Below are 19,694 nucleotides of genomic sequence, written 5' to 3'. Positions count from 1 at the left end.
TGGCATCTTGCATTTTTTGGGTAGAAGTTAAGCAAATAAAACTCAGTGATTTTGCCTGTTTCCTACAGGGCCCCTGTTACACAGGGGAGGACCTGAGGCTTTCAGCTACTACCAGAGAATTTGATAAATTGGATTTGTTTCCTCTCTTGCAGGGACCTGCAGGGCCCCCAGGCACGGCTGGACCCCCGGGACCAGCCTGGACCACCGGTAAGAAAGCCTGGGGGGTTTGTTTTATATCAAGGAGAAGAAAAAACAGCTGGAGAAAATTTTAGGTCATGGATTTCAGAGGGAACAGAGTTAAGGCCTCTGGCAATGTGGGTTTTCTCTTACATTTTCTCTACTGCAAAGCCACAGCTGGTCTTAGGGCACAGCTTCTCCCTGCTGAGCCTTGGAAGCACATTGGTGCTTCCTGGGGATAATTCAGGGTCTCCAGGGCTCCCCACAGCAGTGACCTGACTGCAGTGGAAGGGAAAAATGTACTTCAAGTGAAAGCAGCAATCTGGAATGAGATTCCTGCAGAGAACAGAAATAATGATTAATTTTTTCTCCTGATTTCATTTCTCAGGGACTGCCAGGAGAAATTGGAGTTTCTGGTAAAACTGGAACACCTGGACCACCTGTAAGTGTGGAGGAACTGTTTCCCTCACCTCAAAGTTGTTCTTTACTTCAGATAGTGTAATTCTGAAGTCTGCTTTTTTCCCCACATCTTTTCTGCACACGAGGTTTTAACATGGGCTCCAATACTGTCACTTTTAATCCAGAAATTAATCTCAGATACCTTTAGTGAATAAGAATTTTACCAGGTGCAGCCCCACTATTCCTATGCAATTGGATCATGATATTTTCTTTATATGATACCTTTTAAAATTCCTTTTGCATTTGACACAATATTGTTTCTCCAAACCTGGAATTTCCTGAATCAGGCCAAATTACTCATTATTAAAATCTCAGATTTAGCAGACTGTAGCAATTTCTGTTGTTCTTAAGTCATAAAAACGGAATAATTAAATACTTTGTACAGAATTGCCACCTATAGTCTGCAGTGTGTGTGGATTGACTGACACTTGGAAAAGGGAAGAAAACTTTTTTCTCACCATTTTAAATGCATTACAGGAAGTAATTTTAATTCTTATCTTCTTCTTATCTCCTGAACCACTCTGTCACTATGTGCTATATAATTTAATTTTAGGTGTCTATCTCCTGTATAAGAAATTACCAAGATTTAAAAGGAGAAACAGATGTAAAAGGAAAAAATATATATAGCTACAGGTAATAGGGACTTAGAGAAATTAAACTAAAATTTAAGTAAGGTACATAAAAAAATGTAAAGAGTCTCAGTACATAAAAGCTCTATACTGGAGTTTCTCTGTAACAATGCTGACATCCAGTGGTCGTTCATTAAAACTGGGATACTGGAAAAAAAGGCAGAGCAAATACGTAGTTTGAGAATTTTTGTGTCTTTTGAGACAAAGTAGGAAAAAAAATCAAAAACCAAAATGCATGAGGGAGTTTTTCTTTTCTTAAACTTAGGTGGGTGGCAGGAGAGATGAGCTGAGCATATTTATGCTGAGTTTGCTGGTCACAATTTAAAGAATTGGCACTTATAGCTTATGTTTTCCTCTTGTTTAGGGGCTGCCTGGCAAAGATGGACTCAGTGGGCTTCCAGGGCTTCCAGGTCAAAAGGCAAGTGACACCACAGGCACTGGGATTAAGCTGCTTACCCAGGCAGATCACTGGGGTGAGCAAGCAAGGGAAGCAGGAAAAACACAGCTGGGCATTGGAAACAGTCAATCAGGAAATCCAGTGACCCTGGCAAGTCAAGGCATATATCCAAGGCACAAAGAAGAAGAACAAGAAGTGTATCAGGCTCCAAAGATGTTCCTTTCTTTACTCCCTGAAGGGCTGGAAAGAAGAGATGCCATCCCCCTGAGCCTTCTCTAGGTCTGTGTGGCAGAAAGTTGGTTCTTTATTATTCCCTGCTTCTTATGCCCCATTTGAAAGCTTTTCCAAATTATGGCTTGGAAGGGGAGTTGTCTCCTCCATTGTCTGTGCACTGGGAGAAGGGAAATAGTAAATGTAGAGAAAGGAGACACTTGACTTCTCATGCCCCTGCAAATAAGGGACAAAGAAATGTACCATGTTTTGACTACAAAGGCCAAACTAGGTTTTGGGGATGATGATTATATTAAAGACTATTATATTAAAGAAAACAGCTCTTAACCATCTATTGCCTTGGATTGCATAGGCAGAGGTTTTCTTGCTTCTGATACTTGATCTCAGGTCTAGCAGAGTCCCCACTTCCCATTTATTGGTGAATAAAGGTGAGGAATTTGCAGTCCATAACATATTTCTGATATTAAATAAAGTTTGGATTTTATCCATACATCTGTGTAGTACTTACTGCATTTCCCAGCTATGTAGTCACATTTCAGCTACTGCAGCCTCTGCCATCCAAGCTGACACCACCCACACTGGAAGATCAGTTTTAAAGTATTTACACAATGGATCCAGCGACCAAGGCCCCAGTCCCAAAATTTTATGGTTTTTTAAAATACTTTCTAACTTTCTAACCACATACAGTTTGAAGAAACTGAATGGAGGTGTTTTTTTTCCCCAGATAATTCACTATGGACATCTTTAATGCAACAGTGATTGTGTTTTTCCAGAAATTCTCCAGTAGGGTGCTGCAGATGTGATTGCAAATGGCACTGGAATGGAAAAATATTCCAGGAAGTATATTCTTGTATGGCTCCATTTACACCCTCAAGGTGATCCTGAGGAACTGAGTTAAAATATTCCTCACCATTGACTGCAGATGTGCTGCACAAACACCAGAGGAGTTTGTGAATTGACTTCTTGTGTTCCCTGCAGGGAGAACGAGGGGAAAAGGGTGAGGAAGGCTTTCCTGGAAAAGCTGGCCCTAAGGTAAGGGATTGTACTTCATGGTCTGCTGAGTATCCACTGAGTCAACCAAGGTGTGATTTTGGAAGGTCTTATACTGAAGACAGGAGAAGAAGATTCCTCTGGAGTTGGAGACATAAGGGGATGAGCAGATGGGGTTCACTGACTTTCATAGAGTTCCAAAATACCAACCCTTGTTTGATGCTCCTCTCTGAAGCCTAAGTGTGTGGGGAGATCTAACCTGAACCTTGGCCCTCTGCAGGCTGTGTTCCCAAGCCATCAAAAAGGCAATTTCAGAGCCTTGTGGAATGTAGGTAGAACAACATGGACCAGTAGGGACCAGTAGGGACCACATTTTGCTAATGAGGAAGTGTTCTTACCAAAGGGTCCTTAAAATGTTATAGATTTGCTTTTGTTTTTCCAGGGTGAACCAGGGAGCCGTGGCCAACCTGGTGAGCAGGTGAGCAGAAAAAACAGTCTTAACAGCAAACTTGACCTGTCAAAACAATAGCAAGTGACCACATGAGATAACAAAGCCATTTGCCAATGACAAGATCTGTGCATGTTACTTGCCTCTGTGATTGAAGGTGCAACAGTTGCATGGGTGAGACTTATGGTTGATTTTGGAAGTCTTTTCGAACCTTAATGATTCTGTGATTGATGGAATAAGGCTACAAGTATGAGGCACAAATTGAGGTTTATTGGGATAAGGCACTCAGTAACAATTACCCCACCCTGTGAGTCTGGACTGTACTGCTGCTATTCCAAAGGTCCTTACTATCTGCCTGATAGGTATCACTCAGTTCCCAGGAAAGTATCCTTACCTGGTGTTCCAGGTAAGGGGAAATCACCACAGCATGGGCAAATGATTCCCCAGGAGTGTTTTCATCAGGCTCCAAGGGATGAGTGGTTTCTGTGCCTTTCCTTGATGTCATTTCACTGTAGCTGGGTAAACAAGCTACCAGGCTTAAAGTTTCCAGGCAGGCTTGATCCAAGTGCCACAAGGGGCCAGACCCCAGCCTGATCACTGTCCCCACACAGGCCTGTTTTGAATTTTAGCACCACCTTCCAAGGCACTTGTCCCTCTCTCTACAATGTGATGTTCTCTGTTTCATAAATGTTCTCTTTCCTGTCATAAGCTGAATAGTGCTGTCCCTGAGAGGACTTCACTTCATATATCCTCTGAATTTTGACAGTAGTTTGCTAATAGCAGGTATATGAATGCTGTTTCTTCATTCAGTTGTACACCACCCTCCAGGTATCATTCTACACTACATTTCTGTGGTTACAGATCAGAACATCATTTTGGCCTATGCCAGATATTTTACTAAAGTCAAGATACATCAGGAAAATGTTTTCTTTTGTCTGCTTAGTTTTCATCTCTAAGGAGGGAACTGGATGTGTTTGATACAATTATTTTTTAAGAAATCCACATTGGCTGTTTTGTATTATCTTTCTGTCCTTGAACTCTTACAAACTCAATGATATTTTGCTTCAAGACCATTTCAGAGGCCGAATTTAAACTGTGTTTTTATTTTCCCTCTCAATTCTCCTCTGTGTCCTTCAATGTTAGATGCTTTGATTACTCTCTGAATCTCTGGACTGGCTGGGATCTCATTGTCATTTCCCTTCCTGGAAGTGTCCAAGGCCAGATTGGAGCAGCCTGGTTGAGGGGAAAGTGTCCCTGCCCATGGAATTAGAAGATCTTTAGGGTCCCTTCCAACCCAAACCATTCCATTATTCCATGACAGCCAGGATCCCACAGTAGCTCTGAGAAAGCATCACTCCATCTGCCAACAAGTGCCACTTTCTTTAAAATTCTCCCAACATCACCTGAATGTTCTTAGTCATCCTTAGTTGCTACAGTATCTTGTTCCTCACCTGATTTTATCTACAGACCCATTGCACCTCTACCATGATAATCTTTTGTTCTCTCTATACTTAAGATACTCTCTTTAGAGCAGGGATTACCTTTTCTTAGTTCAGTATTTGTACAAGACTTTGTGAATTTTGGTCTTATCCATGACTGATCTACTTTGTGGTATTGCACTATAAATTCAGATAGAAAAGAATTATAAATGGGAAACCACATGGTTATTTTCATATTACAAACTGGGTCAACTGGGAGCTAAATTTGAGAGTACTTGATATATTTAGGAGAAACCACATGACACAGAAATCATAGTTACTTCAATAACAAATATTATAAAGCAGAAACTCAAAGATAGTGTTCAAACAGAAGTAAATCCAAATGTGCAATAGTGCACTCAAATAATTCTAGATCTGTTCATCAGGTGACATCTGTACTGTTCAGATGAATACACTGCAGTTTTTGCATATCCAGACTACACCAGATCATTATGATGAAAATAAAATTCAGATTGTATTTCTTTTTCTGCTTTCATTTGCTTGTTTGGTCCTGCTACAGATCAGCATGAAGGAACTACATCCTAAATTTTGTGACATCAGTTAACAGGCAAAAAAACAGAGAAGTCTTAATTGCTGCTTTAAGTAATGTTTTAAAAAAACAAAGAAATTATTTGATAATCAAACTAATCTTACTATCGCTCAGCAAACTACATCTACAGTCAATCTCATGAGAAAACTCAGACAGAGTCTGTCTTACAGCATTCAGATTTCACCCACTTTGTCTTATTTTCAGGGTGAAGCAGGTTTTCCTGGTCCTAGGGGCTTACCTGGACTGAAAGGAGAAAAAGGAGACCAGGTGAGTGACTCTGAGCCACAAATTGTTCTTCTTTTGGCCATTTTGCATCAGGAGGACTTGAGTGTCCCTAGATGATGTTGTGCCTTGGTGTGATGGCTGTGGTGAGCAGCTGATTGGCAACCAGCAAGGTTACCAAGCACCCAAGAAGGTATTCCCTGCCTAGTGACTGTTCCCAATTAACACAGAGGTGCTAATGAACAATATCTATCCCAAATGGGAAGAGTTGTGCCATGCTGCTTGTGAGGCAATAGAGAAGGTTAGAACTCTAGAGGTCAGATTGTACTTTAGAACTCCTTTTCAGAATTACTTGCCTGATTTAAGGACATTTGAAATTCTTGATAACAACAAAAAAATTACTAATTCACCTCGTCACTGAGCCCTGGAAAAGGCTTCAGATGGCTGAATTATTTTCTGATGGCTTAACTTCTGCCCAAGTCCTGGTGTCTACTGCTTCCTCTGGGTAGCTGCAGAACTGTGGAGATGTGTTCATGCCAGGAAATATTTGGGTCAAGGGCCTGACAGTAAATTTAGCCATGTCAGTGAGGTCTGTAATCCTGATAACTGATGACATGCTTGAATGTGATCAAGAAGGATCTAAAATCAACTGAGGTTTTCCATGCAGTTTGCTCCATTTTATGCCTTGTAAAGCACAGAATTCAGAATATATTAATGGCAAAGGTTTGAAACTAAATGATCTTTAAGGCACCTTCCAACCCAAACCAAAACCAGTAATATGAATATTCATTCTGGGTCTTAACTGCTGTTTTGCTGCCTCTTTTCCAATTAGAAAAAAACCCTCTGCTTTTTATAACTACATCAGGCAGTAGGATCTTCTACAAGCAAATTATTTTAGGATTGGTGCTTTACTTTCTGTGAAGTCAATTGATACTCATTGGTTTTCAAAATATAGTTGATTTTTGAAGCCATCTTCAAAATGCTACATTTTTAATTGCTTGCTCTACATCTTGGAAGATAGATAACTGAGAGTGTAAAATGTTTTAGTGAGGCTGATGCATTAAAATCAAAATGTGCATGTTTCTTGATTTCCTTTCCCTTCTTATAGGGAGAAAAAGGAAGAGACGGTCTCCCAGCAATGAAAGGTGAAAGAGGAGAAAAAGTAAGTCATGAAATGACCCTGATTTTCCTTAGACAAGAGAGGAGAACAGACAAAGGGGCAGAGACAAGTGATAGAGGAGGCTGAGGAAGACTAGAAAATTTGGAAGACTTTTAGCTGAACTTTACAGTTCAACTAAAAGTCTAATTTTACATAGCAGAAATAGCTATATGTGGGATGGAGACAATAATTTATTGAGCAATGAAATCTGATGAAATAAAGGACAATTTTTCATTAATTCAAGGAAAACTTTTTTTTTTAAATTTGGTTAAAATTTTCTCTTTTTTTCAGTTTTATAACTGGCTAATATAAATGACCCTAGAACTAAAATCTAAAAAGTTATCTGTGCCTGTCTCTGGAGGATAGAACAATAATTTAAGGAACAGTTTGGGCTTCTGCCATCACAACACCATTGATTTTAGTGAAAGTGAGAGAAGTAGACAAAGGAAATGTCCACCAAAATTTACATTCAACCCTTGTGAACATGAAGGTGAAGAAGAAACACTGAACTTGCAGATGCTTGTGGGGGTATAGTAGAAAAACTGCCCTCATTACTGGGGCAGTGGCATTCAGGATGTGAATTCTTCCATCAGTCCTCAGTTTATCAGTGACTTTGACCACCTGTGGAGGTGGGAATTCTTTCATGGCTGATCCACTGACACCAATAAGGCACCTAAACCTCCTTTACCCAGGAGGTTAACAAGTGTTGTTGGTAGTTCTTGGCTTTCAAGTGTCAGGGGTCAGATGTTCGTGGAGCACAGCCCACACAGGAAGGTCAATGCCAGGGCTCAGGAGATCCTCCAGCTGCAGCATAGTTTTAATTCAAAATTAGGGGGGAACTGGATTTAGCAACTTAAATATTTGATAAAAAACAGATTTTTTTTTTAATCAATGAAAGAAGTTTAGCTAAAATATGTTGTTCAATCAAGACTTTTGGTCAACTTTAATGTAAAAAGCAAATTAAACTCCATATCCTAAACTGGATGGGACAACTTTAGAAATTCATCAACCTGTGAATTCAGGTTGATGATAAAATCATAGAGGGATGAAGACAACAGAATGAGAATCCTGCATGCAACAAAGCAAGGACAGCAAAAATTCAGTCCAGAAGTGTTACTGAGCTGGGGGGTTGGGTTGTATCTCATCTGGTAATGCTGCATCTCTAAATGATAATGTTGAATTTTATTTGGGAAACTTTTTATGTTATTGGTTACCTTTTTTTCCTCCCTCCAGGGTGACACAGGATCCCCTGGACCCCCAGGCTTACCTGGAACAGTAAGTAAGATTATATTTGGTGCTATAACAATATTCAAGGTATCATTCTTCCACATAAATTCCTCAGAAACAATTTTCAAGTTTCTTCTCTGCAGAAACTTTGGGACCTATTTACTCTGAGATTATCTCCTTTTGTTTCAGAGAAGCAATATCAAGGTTTATTTGGTCTTTTTATTTTTTTGGTGAGGTTGTACTTTCCTCTGCCTCTTTGCAAAAACAGACCAAGAATACATAAATTTATTGTTTTCAAAATCAAGATGCAAAGTTAGTTTGAAGAGCCTGAGTATAATTACAAGTTCACTGGTGATTAAATCAGCACCCACTGAATGTAAATACACAAACCTCTGAATTCCCTCTAAGAAAACCTGAGTAAGCAGCTTGGAATGAGCACCATCATTGCAACTAGAGGATTTATGCCAGTCACAGATCCTCCAAGACATGGCACACATCCTCTCATCAGTTCTGCTCACCACAGCTGGATACAGCTGCCTCATTCACAGGTTATGGAGAAAATCTGAATCAAGATCTGTTGGTTGGTGAAAATTGAGTGCCTAAAGACCTTGACACAGCAGTGGAGTGTTAGAATGTGAAATGCAGGGAATTCTCAGAACTTTGGGCCTGAAAGCCAAAGCTTAGAGTTAAACATAGGATTTGGTCTGAGACCTTGGAAGAGGCTTCCAAACTTAGGTGATAGAAGCAAGAATGTGGATTTATAGTTTAAAGCAGAGACACGTTGAGTTAAGAAGAGGAAAGTTTAAGATATAGAAAAGATAAAAGTAGCTACAAAGGTAAACAAGAAGTTTAGAATGCAGTCCTGCAGGTTTGTGTGTCATAACGTGATTGGCTAAGAAAGCTTACACTGTAACATGAGTCCATAAGACAAAATATTTAAGGATTGGGTCAAAAACATAAATATCCTTGTTGGCAGTGTTTTCTTGGTCAATAAATCTTTAAAAGGTCTTGTAACTAGAGGTCTTGTGACCTTCTGAACCATGTTATGAAAATGTGAGCTGAACTCACCCTTCCTGCCTGTGTAGAGGATAAAAATAAATTGCATCGTTTAAAAACTCAGAGGTCCTGTCTCTAACTCATTCAAAATTCCTTCAAAAATCCCCATAATAGAGAAGGTGATTTAATTTATTCTCTGCCATTAGCTGGGCCTCAGTCTAGGCCAGATCACTTCATGGTGCTTTGTGTAGAAAGACTCCACATGTGTCAGGCAAGAATGACCCAGTCACAACACCAAAGATGAATCTGTGTTGGTAAAGGCAGAAAAGGCAGCTCACAAACAAATACAACATGGCTGGACATGGAAATGTGTGCCACTGCTCAAGCTTCCTGTGTTTGTAGGGAGAAATTATTTCTATTTGTCATGGTTTAGGAATGGTAGTCCCCAATTTAGCACCCCTGATCCCCCAAGACCCCAAAACCAGCCTCTGGTCACTCACTTCCACTTCTCCCCTCTTCCACCCACATGTGCCCAGAGAGGAGAACTGGAGGCACAAAGGGCAAAGATTGAGGGTTGGGATAAGAACAATTTATGGAAACAACTGTAAGATAAGAAAACAGACAATAGCAAAACAAACAATATTAATAACAAAAGTGGTCAATAGAGGGAGAGGAGCTTGACCTGACTGCAGCCATGCCACCCAAAACACTCCCTCTGGTCAGGACCAGCATTATCCCACTGCTCCATCTGCCTTCCTTGCTCCAACAGAAAGGAACATCCTTCCCTTCTCCAGAGTGAGAGAAAGAAGCCCTTTCCTCCACCCCTGGCAGTGGCATGAGGTGGTATTGAATAACATAATGTCTTGGCCATGCTCCCTCCCACTGGTCTAGGCTGGAACCAGGGCACCGTTTCAGCTGTTAAAAGTAGGTAGTGCTTTTGTCAAGTCTTCATTTCGTCAAGGTCTATTTTTTTTTCAAAATTTTATCAGCTTTGAGAAAAGATACTGTCTCTTTCTACAAAACTTTATAATTTCTTTTTCTGGCTTTTCCTTCAGAGTGACTATGTATTCCCATTGAGATTTCATTACATGGTACAAAGCAGAGGGAGAACACACTTATTCATGGTATCAGGAAATTTAATAATACAGAAGATGGCTCTAAGTGGAAAAGTGAGCTGGAGATTGCTAGCAGTAAAATTGCTATAAAGTTTAAAGACTGATTGTTTTTTCATCATGGTAGGACACAGAGGATAGTCTTGACTTTACGTTCATATTTCAAATATTCTGGGAGATTTAAGATATTTGTGGGCTTCTTTCCAAACACCCAGATGTTACAGTGGGTTGCTCTTTTATAAACCTCCTTATGGAATGTATGGAATGTGCAATCTGTAATGACAGGAGTATGTGTAATCTATTGCATTTAAGGAAAATAGGCTGTCATGGTTTTAACACTCTGGTTTCTGTTCCAGCCAGCCTTCTTCACCCCACACCCCAGGATTCCTGTAAGTAACATCTCTAATAAATATGGCCTCTGGCTTATCCCCTCTTGTATCTGGTAGACACACCCCTTACTGTTTTCTGTGTTATTTAAATGCTTTCAGTAAAGAACCCAGATTTAGTCTGGTTCTGGGCATCCTCACCACTGTAACCAGCTATGAGAAGTCCAAAGCTGTGCTGGTAAGATCAGCAGGCAAACCAACTGTGGCTGGGACAGAGCTGTGTGCTATCCCAGCCTCTTAATCCCAGTGTAAAGTGAAGATTTTGTTCCCATTTGTAGCACCTAGTGGGAAATAAATGACATAACATGATCTGTGAATGTTTGTTATGGATCAGGAGGTTTCATGGATGGCAGAGGTAGGCTATAGGAGTGCCATTAGAAAGAGAACATATATACCAGGTTATTCAGAGGCTGAAGAAGGAAATGAGGATGTGAAGCAGTAGTGGAGAAAGAGATAAGATTTCTTTGGCTTGCTCTTCCCCTTTGCTCAAAGGTTATACTTATATATATATAGAGATATATATTTACACACTCTAAGGAAACATGCAGAACAATGACATCTTACGTGGTCTTTGTAGTGCTACACTCAGAGAAAGAGTTTTTCCTTTTGCTTTGAGTACATTGCTCTGGTAAATGAGCTGCAAGACAGTAAGAAATAAAAGGCTTGAAGTGTGTCAGCTGTTCCATTTGCTGGCATTTCTCCTTGTGCAAGATGACTCTGGTGACACCTGCCACAGCTCTACACGTAGCAGTGTGAGGGAGGAGAAGGTAAGAACAGTTGGATGTACAGGTGTACACATTAAAGTGTCAGAAGGAGGTGATGAGCCTTAGGAGAGTGACATGGGTAATGTTACAGAGGTGGCAGGACCAGCAGGATGCTGACAGGTGCTCGTGTGCTCTCCAAAAACCAATCCTTGCCACTGCTTCCCATTGAGTGGGTGTTTATTGTACCAGGGGACTATTTCCTATATATTTAGGCTAGTCAGGTAGGATCATGAAATATTCTTGGAGATGGGATGAGAGAACCACAGTAGTGGTCAGGTATAATGGCTGGAAAGAGGCAAAAGCAGTAAAAAAAGAGGTGGCTCCTTACTTTTCCTTCTGTCTCCCACTGTGTCCAGGCACAGCTGGACCCCCACTGCACTTGCTTTCCTTTAAGTAGCACAGGAATTACTGAGGCATAATTGAGACTACAGGAGGACACTGCTGAGAGCAGGTCATGGGAGCTGTGAGTCCTCTTCTGGGCCAGGCTGGAGGCAGCTGGCAGCTGTCACTCTGTCTTTTCTGTGCACTGAGGGGGAGGTAAGAAGTGGGTGGCAATGGATTGAGAGCAGCTGCCAGTGGGCAGCACTAGCAGGCAGTGGTAACAGCCTTGGCAGAGTCATGGATTTGGTGAACTGGAAAGGACTTGCAGGCAGGTTTTCTGGTGGGTTGTGTTAACAAAAGCCAGTTGTGTCCTGGGCTGCAGCTGTGGCCAGCAGGTCAAGGGAGGTGATTCTATCCCTCTGCTTTGGTGAGACCCCTCCTGGAGTGCTGCATCCAGCTCTGGAGCCCCCAAAACAAGGACATCTTGGCTCTCGTGGAGTAAATCCAGAGAAGGCCACAAAGATAATTAGAGGCTTTTAAACTGTCAGAGAGTGGGTTTAGATTAGGTATTTGGAAGTAGTTCTTTACTGTGAGAATACTGAGACACTGGTACAGGTTTTCCAGAGAACCTGTGGGTGCCTCATGCCTGGAAGCATTCAAAGCCGTGTTGGATGGGGCTTCAAGTGCCTTTCCAATAGCAGAGGGGTTGGAATGAGATGATTTTAAGGTCCCTTTCTTCCCAAACCATTGTATGAATCTGGGAAGAAATCCTTCTTCTGCCCATGTCTGTGGCTGTTAGATTTTGCACTGCTGTGCAAGTCAAGTATCAAGGAAAAAGTGGAAGAAAGGAAAATCTTAAAAACTTTCCCCATTTATCTCTTGTGTTACTTCTTCACTTTGCAATTTTGTTTTCCCAGTAATGTACATCCTTATTCCCACTCAGTAACACCATCCCTGCCTACAAATGTACTGACCCATGTCTGTGCTTTGTCATTGTGCTTTCTCAAAAGAGTTTCAGAATTTGAAATGTCATTACACAAAACAGCTTCCAAGCACAAACATCCAGGTTTGCAGCTTTAGCCCCTTCGCTTGAGCTGCTTTAGGTGATCCTGGTGTTTTTCTGAAGGACACTAGATGGCATCAGGGACTGCCTGGTTAAAAGTCGATCTAATAGGATGCTGTTAGTAGAGTAAAATTCCTCCCATTATTTGCCACAGATTATAATATTTATTCATAATGCATAATTAATACAAGCATAAGTAATATTTATGCAGCTACACTTATTTTATCTGTTAGAGAATCATTTGAAAATGGACTGTGAATTCCTAGGTGTTGCAGAAATGATTGGCAAATAGCAGATGTAAATAAAATTCAAGCTGATTTGTCTGGCTCTGCATTTTGGCTGATCACAATTCCTTGCTTGTGTGTGTAGCTTAAATCACTGATGTTCTTACTCTTCCTTGATTGCATAATTGAAACACTTGGTATGATAAATAATGAATTAGTAATGATTGCTGTTGCCTGAATGCATAAGTTCATAACAATATACGAAAGTGAGTATTGGTGTAGTGTAGTGCCTGCTTTATTCCAGCTAGTTCCATAATTGTGTGCTTTCCTTTTCAATTTATAAAAAGCAGACATATGGATTTATTGATTATTGCTCTAGACCACAGGACAAAGCTGATGAACTTCTGTCTGAATGCATATTCAATTTACTGTAAGGAGGAAGAACAGGAATAAATTAATCTTATTAGGCATTGATGGTGGTGCATGAAAAAATGTACTGTCATTGCAGGAGGGAGAGGAAGCTGCATGGATGTATGGAGATGTTAATAGAACTAGAGATCAGGAATAACTGTGTAGTGCTCACCTCTGGAAATGCTCCAGATGATCACTGAACACTTCTCTTTTATAGATGGAATAGGGAGCTGTATCTGGGATCACTGTAGGATGACATCAGGGCTCTGGTCCTACTGAGAGGTAGTGCAGTGGCACTGGTGCTTTTGCTGTTGGTCACATCATGTGGCCTTTAAAAATGTTAGAGATTTATTTTTTAATTTGGGGTATAGTCTTAGCTACTCTTCCACCTGTGGGCAAAATGTTCTCCTTTTAAGCTGGGTATTTTTTCAGTTAGTATCGGAACAGAGCCAAGGAGTCTAGACAGTGATCTCCATATCTTAGTGTGGCATTCAGTTTTGACTCATTGACCTCAAGGTCCTTTGAAGAAGCTACTTTGTGTCAGAAATGGGTAACTGATTGAAAGAGCCCACTTACTAAACAGAACTAGTGTGATTTCCAGCCCTGGAAATAGCTTTTATTTCTCTCTTTGTCTTATTGTTTTATATCAGGGTGAACCTGGACCAAAAGGGGACAAAGGAGATCGAGGAGTGACTGGAGAACCTGTAAGTACAGCAAAGAGAGGACATGAGAGTGGTCAGTTTTGGAGGGAGAGGGTGGGACATGCTCCTGTAGCTGTGATGCTTCTCTCATCAAAAATAGCCACAGTGGTGCTTATCTTTGTGCTGCCTGTAGAGGAAGCTACATGACTACTGGAGTTTAGGCACCTAATCTGTAGTTCTGGGCCTTAGTAGCTGAAAAGAGGACTATGGGATTTGCTAGGCAGAGCTTGGCTGGCAGTAATTTATGTGCAGGATTTATGAAGGGATTTTGAAGTGATGTGGCCCAGCTAAATTGTGCATTTGGGTACCGCATTTGTATTCTGGACTTTCTTGTTCTGGATGGAGCTCCTAGAAGAGACAGAGCCCTGTGCAGTGACATCCTCTGTAAAAATCATACTTCTCTCAGTGGAAGGAGCTCCTTCACGTCTCCCTCTGTTTTGCAGGGATTACCTGGGGTCCCAGGTGAGCAAGGTGTGCCAGGACCTGCAGGAGTACAGGTAAGAGGGACCTTGAAGAAAATCTTTGACATGACTAGAGAGGAGTGCCCTCAAGGTCTGTATCACTGTAAATAATCCTTCCTGTACACACCAGCAGCCCATTTCTTTGTTCTATAGAGGTTTTTACTTCTGTTGGACTGCAGGACAGCAGGAGGAAAATCAGCTCAGAGATACATTATCTCTGTAGCATGGTCAGTATTGTCTGAGAGACTTCTTCCAGCTTCATGGTCCTTCAAGAGGGCATCTTGTACTGCTGCTACCAAATCACAGGTCTTGCAGATAAATCACATTTCCAAAACATTGCAGAGCAGTCAGATTCAACCCTAGCTCATCTCACCTGGAATGAGCAATGGTTCATGTGAAATGGTTCTATGGTCTCAGCCATCTTCAGTAAATGTAGTGTCACACAAGAACTATTTCCAATCAACACTGAGGTGTTTCCATTCAACATGGGTAGGTGTTCACTCTGCCATCATATATGCTGTGCCCAGCCTATATAATCAGCCATACTTGGGCCTCAGCACCTTAAACAGGTTTCTGAGCATGTCAGCAGCAGTCTGAGCATTCAAAAAAAAAAAACATAAAAAAACCACCTCAAACCAAGCAAAACCAAACCCCCAAAACCCAACAAAAAACACAGTAATGCCATGCAACTTTTAACTAACATCTGCTAAATGGGGGACGGTTCAGTGAGTAGACTGTCCTGCAAAAATTCTTCAGAAAGGGCTCTCTGATATGTATGATTAGGACAAACCCTCTGCAAGGGGATCTCTTATTACCATTTCTAGATGACTGATGTTTATATTTTAGAATTGCAGGTGAGTCTTCTGTGAAGGGAGACCATCAAAGTTCCACTGGAAATGAAGTAGTTGGTAGGCCTGAGGATAGGAAGGAGTATCACCCAGATGAATACCTGCAGGTTTCAGCATCCTGTGCTGAGAAACAGTATCTGAGCTGATCAGTCATCAGTAACTCTTCTGAAGTCTCAGGGTTTTATTTTTATAGTTCTCTTTCTTACTGCATACAGAACTGGGAGCTGTTTCCTCAGCCATTAACTCCTCTGTGAATTGGTTAGCAAAACCAATTCCTAGTACACATTCAGGCATCTTGAAGCCTTTTTGTCTGGCAGGAGGTCTCATTCCATGTCTAATCAGCTGGTATCTCTCCTTTCTGCACAGGGTGCAAAGGGGGAGAAAGGAGCCCGAGGAGAGGCTGGAGCCCCTGGAGAGACTGTGAGTAACTTCCCTTGCAGCATTTTCCCCTGGCAGTGACACGCCTGAAGGGACACTGACATCAACATCTTGTGGATTTGCAGTCCCAGGCTGCTTGATCACAGAGCATATCCTCATCCATAGCTGGAAGAGGCTGTTTGTGGGCAAACAGGACCATCTGCACCAAACAGATCAATGCCCCATTCAGCCCAGCTCAAGGTTGTGCATCTTTTCCTGCTCAAATCTCTCCCTGCTTAACAAAACACCCTTTTGTGAGTGTGACTGCACTGCAATGTCAGCCCAGCTCAGGCAGGCAGCTGGAGCAGGGAGCTCACTGCTCAGGAGCAGCAGCAATTGGCTTTTCATCGTGGGTGCTTTTAGGCTTCACTGTTGATTCTGCTGGTTTTTTGTTTTAATACTGGCTCATCCAGAAGACTCATCCCAAACCCCTTTTTTTGAGGCATTTGTTGTAGGGAGTGCTGCTCTTGTCTGTGTGCTTAGGAACAACAAAGGATTCCAGTTCAGTTTTATTATTGTAGGAACATATAAGACCTTTGCAGCTGAATAAAAGCTGCAAGCCAAAAAGGAAGAAACACTGAAGAACTGTTTGAAATAATGATTGAGAAAGGGAATGACTGATTAGGAGAAGGAAGGAATAAGAAATTCAAATCATGCATCATAGAGCACTGAAATTTCTTCTTCTACCTGTGTGTTCATGGTTTTCTTTCTTGGGCTTGTGCTTAGGCAGTGTCTCTAAGGAGTGCTTTGACCCTAAACCCTGAACTGCCTATTTTCAGGAGTCTTTCACTCTTGGTTGAAGGACCCCTTAGTATTTTGGAGAGGAGGAAAAAATAAAAAAAAATTAAAAAAAAGAGAGATGGCAAAAACTATCCCACTTCCACAAAAACCCATTCTTTGGTTTTATTTTTTGTGAACCTGGTGGCTCAGAGGATGTTTATGATATGTAAATGCAGATATTTGCAGGCACCTTCTCTTTTCTTGCCATCATTTCACAGCTTGCTGCTGTTCCATATTTCTATTGGCTCACAGACCAGTGACTGTAAATAACACAGAAATGAGGAAACCTTTAAACCTCTGCTATGAGCAGAGGCTGAGAGGATTGAGATTGTTCAGCCTGGAGAAGAGAAGGCTCCAAGGAGGTCTCAAAGCCCCTTTCAGTGCCTAAAGAAGGAATACAACAGAGCTGGAGAGGGACTTTCTGCAAGGGCATGGAGTGATAGGACAAGGAGGAATGGCTTCAAACTGAGAGTAGGTTTAGATAAGTATTAGGAGGAAGTTGTTTCCTTTGAAGGGGATGAAGCACTGGCACAGGTTGCCCAGCACCAGCTGGTCTAGAGGGAGGTGTCCCTGTTTATGACAGAGGGTTTGGAACCAGATGATGTTTAATGTCCCTTCCAGCCCAAATCTATGATTCCATGAAACCTCTAAATATAGCCTGATAACCCCAGACATACATCTCTGTTGGGTCATAAATCCCCAAATATATGTCCTCTAATGAATATATGTCTCCCATGAAATTTTGGAGACACACATGGGCTTTTTCATGCTACAAAGCTTTATCTCCCAAACAGATGAAGACCTGCAATTCAAAACTTTACACTCTGGATGGTTTAGGCTATTTCACCTGTTTAGTGCAAAAGAATGTTTCCAGGTTTTGTTCCCCACAGCAGAGAAAGGTAGAATTGTCAACAAAGCACATTTTGTTGACCTACATTTTTTTTTATGAGAAATCAACATTCTTTTCTCTGTTCTTCTGATGTTTCTGGCCCAGACTTTCCTTCCTGTATCTGAGCTAGATTTAGGGTTTCTTTTCATAGAAGGTAGCTTTAAGCTCCCAAAGAGAGCCTTCATCCATTTTGTATTGTTTCATTACTCTTTACACTAAAAAGTTTCCAACAAATGTGCTATTTTTTGCCTTCTTGATGTACAACACCTTGTCTGACATGAAATCCAATCTCACTTAGAACATCTTGTTCCTATGGTGATACAAGTTGTGATATGCACACACACACACACACTTCATGTTTCTTAAAACAGGGTTTGAGTGGACCAGCAGGGCCCCCAGGTCCAAGAGGCTTGCCAGGAAATGTGGTAAGTATGCACCAGTGTATTTGTTTTCCCATCTGTGCCCTGATTTCTTTATTTAATGTGCTTAGTTTTCCCTTCCATGGGGATTACTATGAAGTTCAAAAGGCTGTGTTTCATTAAACTTATTTCTTATGGCTGAATTGAAAGATCTGGAGGCACCTGGGAATGGTGTATCCATTAACTGTCTTCTCATATTCATTTTATCAAGGGGAGGAAGGGAGCTGCTTCATTCCTCACCAAATTGTTAAAAGCAATTTTTGCTGCCAACTCTTCAAGAGAAAAAAATTAATGTTTATTGTGTCTTTGGTTTTGTTTTCTTTGTCTTTTTTTCATTTGTCCTCTCCTTTTGTAAACGAGACTTCTTGGTATAAAAATAACATCGTAAACTCCCACTTTTGTTATGGAAACATGTAGGCATTTGAGCCTAAAAACCCTTGAAATCAATGCAGTGTCCCCTTACTTGGGGGTTCATCACCACTATTAATTTTGCATGACAAAATTTTTCATATTTGCTAAAAAAACCTTTGGATTAACTCTACTCCCAGCTCCACTATGGTAATTTTCTTTCTGTTTCCTGGGGTTTCACTGGGCACAGACTGGAGTAGGTGAAAAACAGCATTTAGACCTCAGGATACGATGTATTCAGGCACAGGGCTTAGACCATAGCACTGTTAGAACCAGAGTTTATTACCTGGGCAATCCAAGAAAACTTAAATTGCCCTTCAACTAATTGTTAAGATACATTTGATTTAATTGTATTAATGTAGTGATTTAATTTCATAAGGAAAGGTGATATTGAAAATTAAGAACTTTTCAATTTCATATTCCATTAAGCAAACTTCTACACCAGTAATACCAATATATTACCTATAAAAGCCAATATAGTTGGAAATAATTTTTACTGGTGCAGAAAGGAAAATAATTATCACATCCATTCTGAGGTCAATCCAATCTTAATGGTGCCAAGACATGATTTCACATCTTAAAATGGAGTACCATTCTAAGATGTGTTTTGGTGGGTTAGGAAGTTATAGTACTTAATTTAGAGCTCTAAATCATCTATATTTTGACACAGAGTCCTTTGAGACCTGCCAAGATGTTAAAAGGATTGAAAACTGAAATAGAGGAAGAAATGAACACAGCTACATTTCCCAGTGTTGGGAGGCTTTTGGCTTCTCTGATACAGAGGTGGTGATTGGGGGTTGTTGGTAGCGTATTAGGGACTACTGAGAATTTCACAAAACAAAAGAAATAGTTACTGATACAATGCACAAATCTGGTACAAGCTCAGTTTCTGCTTTTTCTGTTCAGCTATTTTTTATATTGTAAAAGAAATTCTTCCTTTAAGGAACTGTTATACACCTTCTGTGGTAGTCTCTGGATTACAGATTTTCTGTCCTGGGAAATGTTGAGCTGATACTGATCCTTGAGATAAACTATACTGAACCCACAGGTCTGCCCCTTTTTTAAAATCCAATACTGCCTACAAAAAAACTTAAAAGTTCTTTTCTCTCCAGGGTGTTCCTGGAGGCCCTGGACTCCCAGGAAAGGCAGGAGAAAGAGGGGAAAAGGTGAGTTGGTTCTTTGATGGGTTTGTTGCTTTTTTTTTCTTGAGCATTTTAAGTTATAGGGACAGATACTCTCTGAACTGGAAAATTATTTCATAGGTTCATGGATGGTTAAGACACATGGGTTCATGAATTCCTCTTGTCTGAGCTCCTCTATTACACGTTCTGTAAAGTTTTTACCCAGTTGCAACTTTATAATTTACCTAATAAACCACTGATATATGACTGGATAAGGTAAAGTCACTGCTACACAATTATGGTCTTCATTACCTGACAAGAGCAGGCATTTGGTATTTTAAGAAACTCCTATTTATGACAGAAAATCCAAAGCTGGAAGAAAAACTGGCTTTTTGTCCCCTTTTAT

General features: G+C 40.8%; 1 protein-coding gene across 1 annotated transcript in view; it reads left to right on the top strand.

Moving 5' to 3' along the window:
* The window catches only part of COL22A1 (collagen type XXII alpha 1 chain), a 237,177-nt gene that overhangs the window by 159,998 nt on the left and 57,485 nt on the right, over window positions 1-19,694 (top strand). The window contains 15 exon segments of the mRNA XM_036379115.2: window positions 153-194; window positions 196-207; window positions 566-619; window positions 1,630-1,683; window positions 2,872-2,925; window positions 3,326-3,361; window positions 5,564-5,626; window positions 6,690-6,743; window positions 7,974-8,015; window positions 10,432-10,464; window positions 13,895-13,948; window positions 14,389-14,442; window positions 15,621-15,674; window positions 17,712-17,765; window positions 19,280-19,333. Coding sequence (XP_036235008.1) covers window positions 153-194; window positions 196-207; window positions 566-619; window positions 1,630-1,683; window positions 2,872-2,925; window positions 3,326-3,361; window positions 5,564-5,626; window positions 6,690-6,743; window positions 7,974-8,015; window positions 10,432-10,464; window positions 13,895-13,948; window positions 14,389-14,442; window positions 15,621-15,674; window positions 17,712-17,765; window positions 19,280-19,333 — 714 coding nt within the window.

Source organism: Molothrus ater, chromosome 1, assembly GCF_012460135.2.
Source record: "Molothrus ater isolate BHLD 08-10-18 breed brown headed cowbird chromosome 1, BPBGC_Mater_1.1, whole genome shotgun sequence".
Taxonomy (NCBI): Eukaryota; Metazoa; Chordata; class Aves; order Passeriformes; family Icteridae; genus Molothrus; species Molothrus ater.
This window is presented reverse-complemented; position numbering and strand designations above follow the sequence as displayed.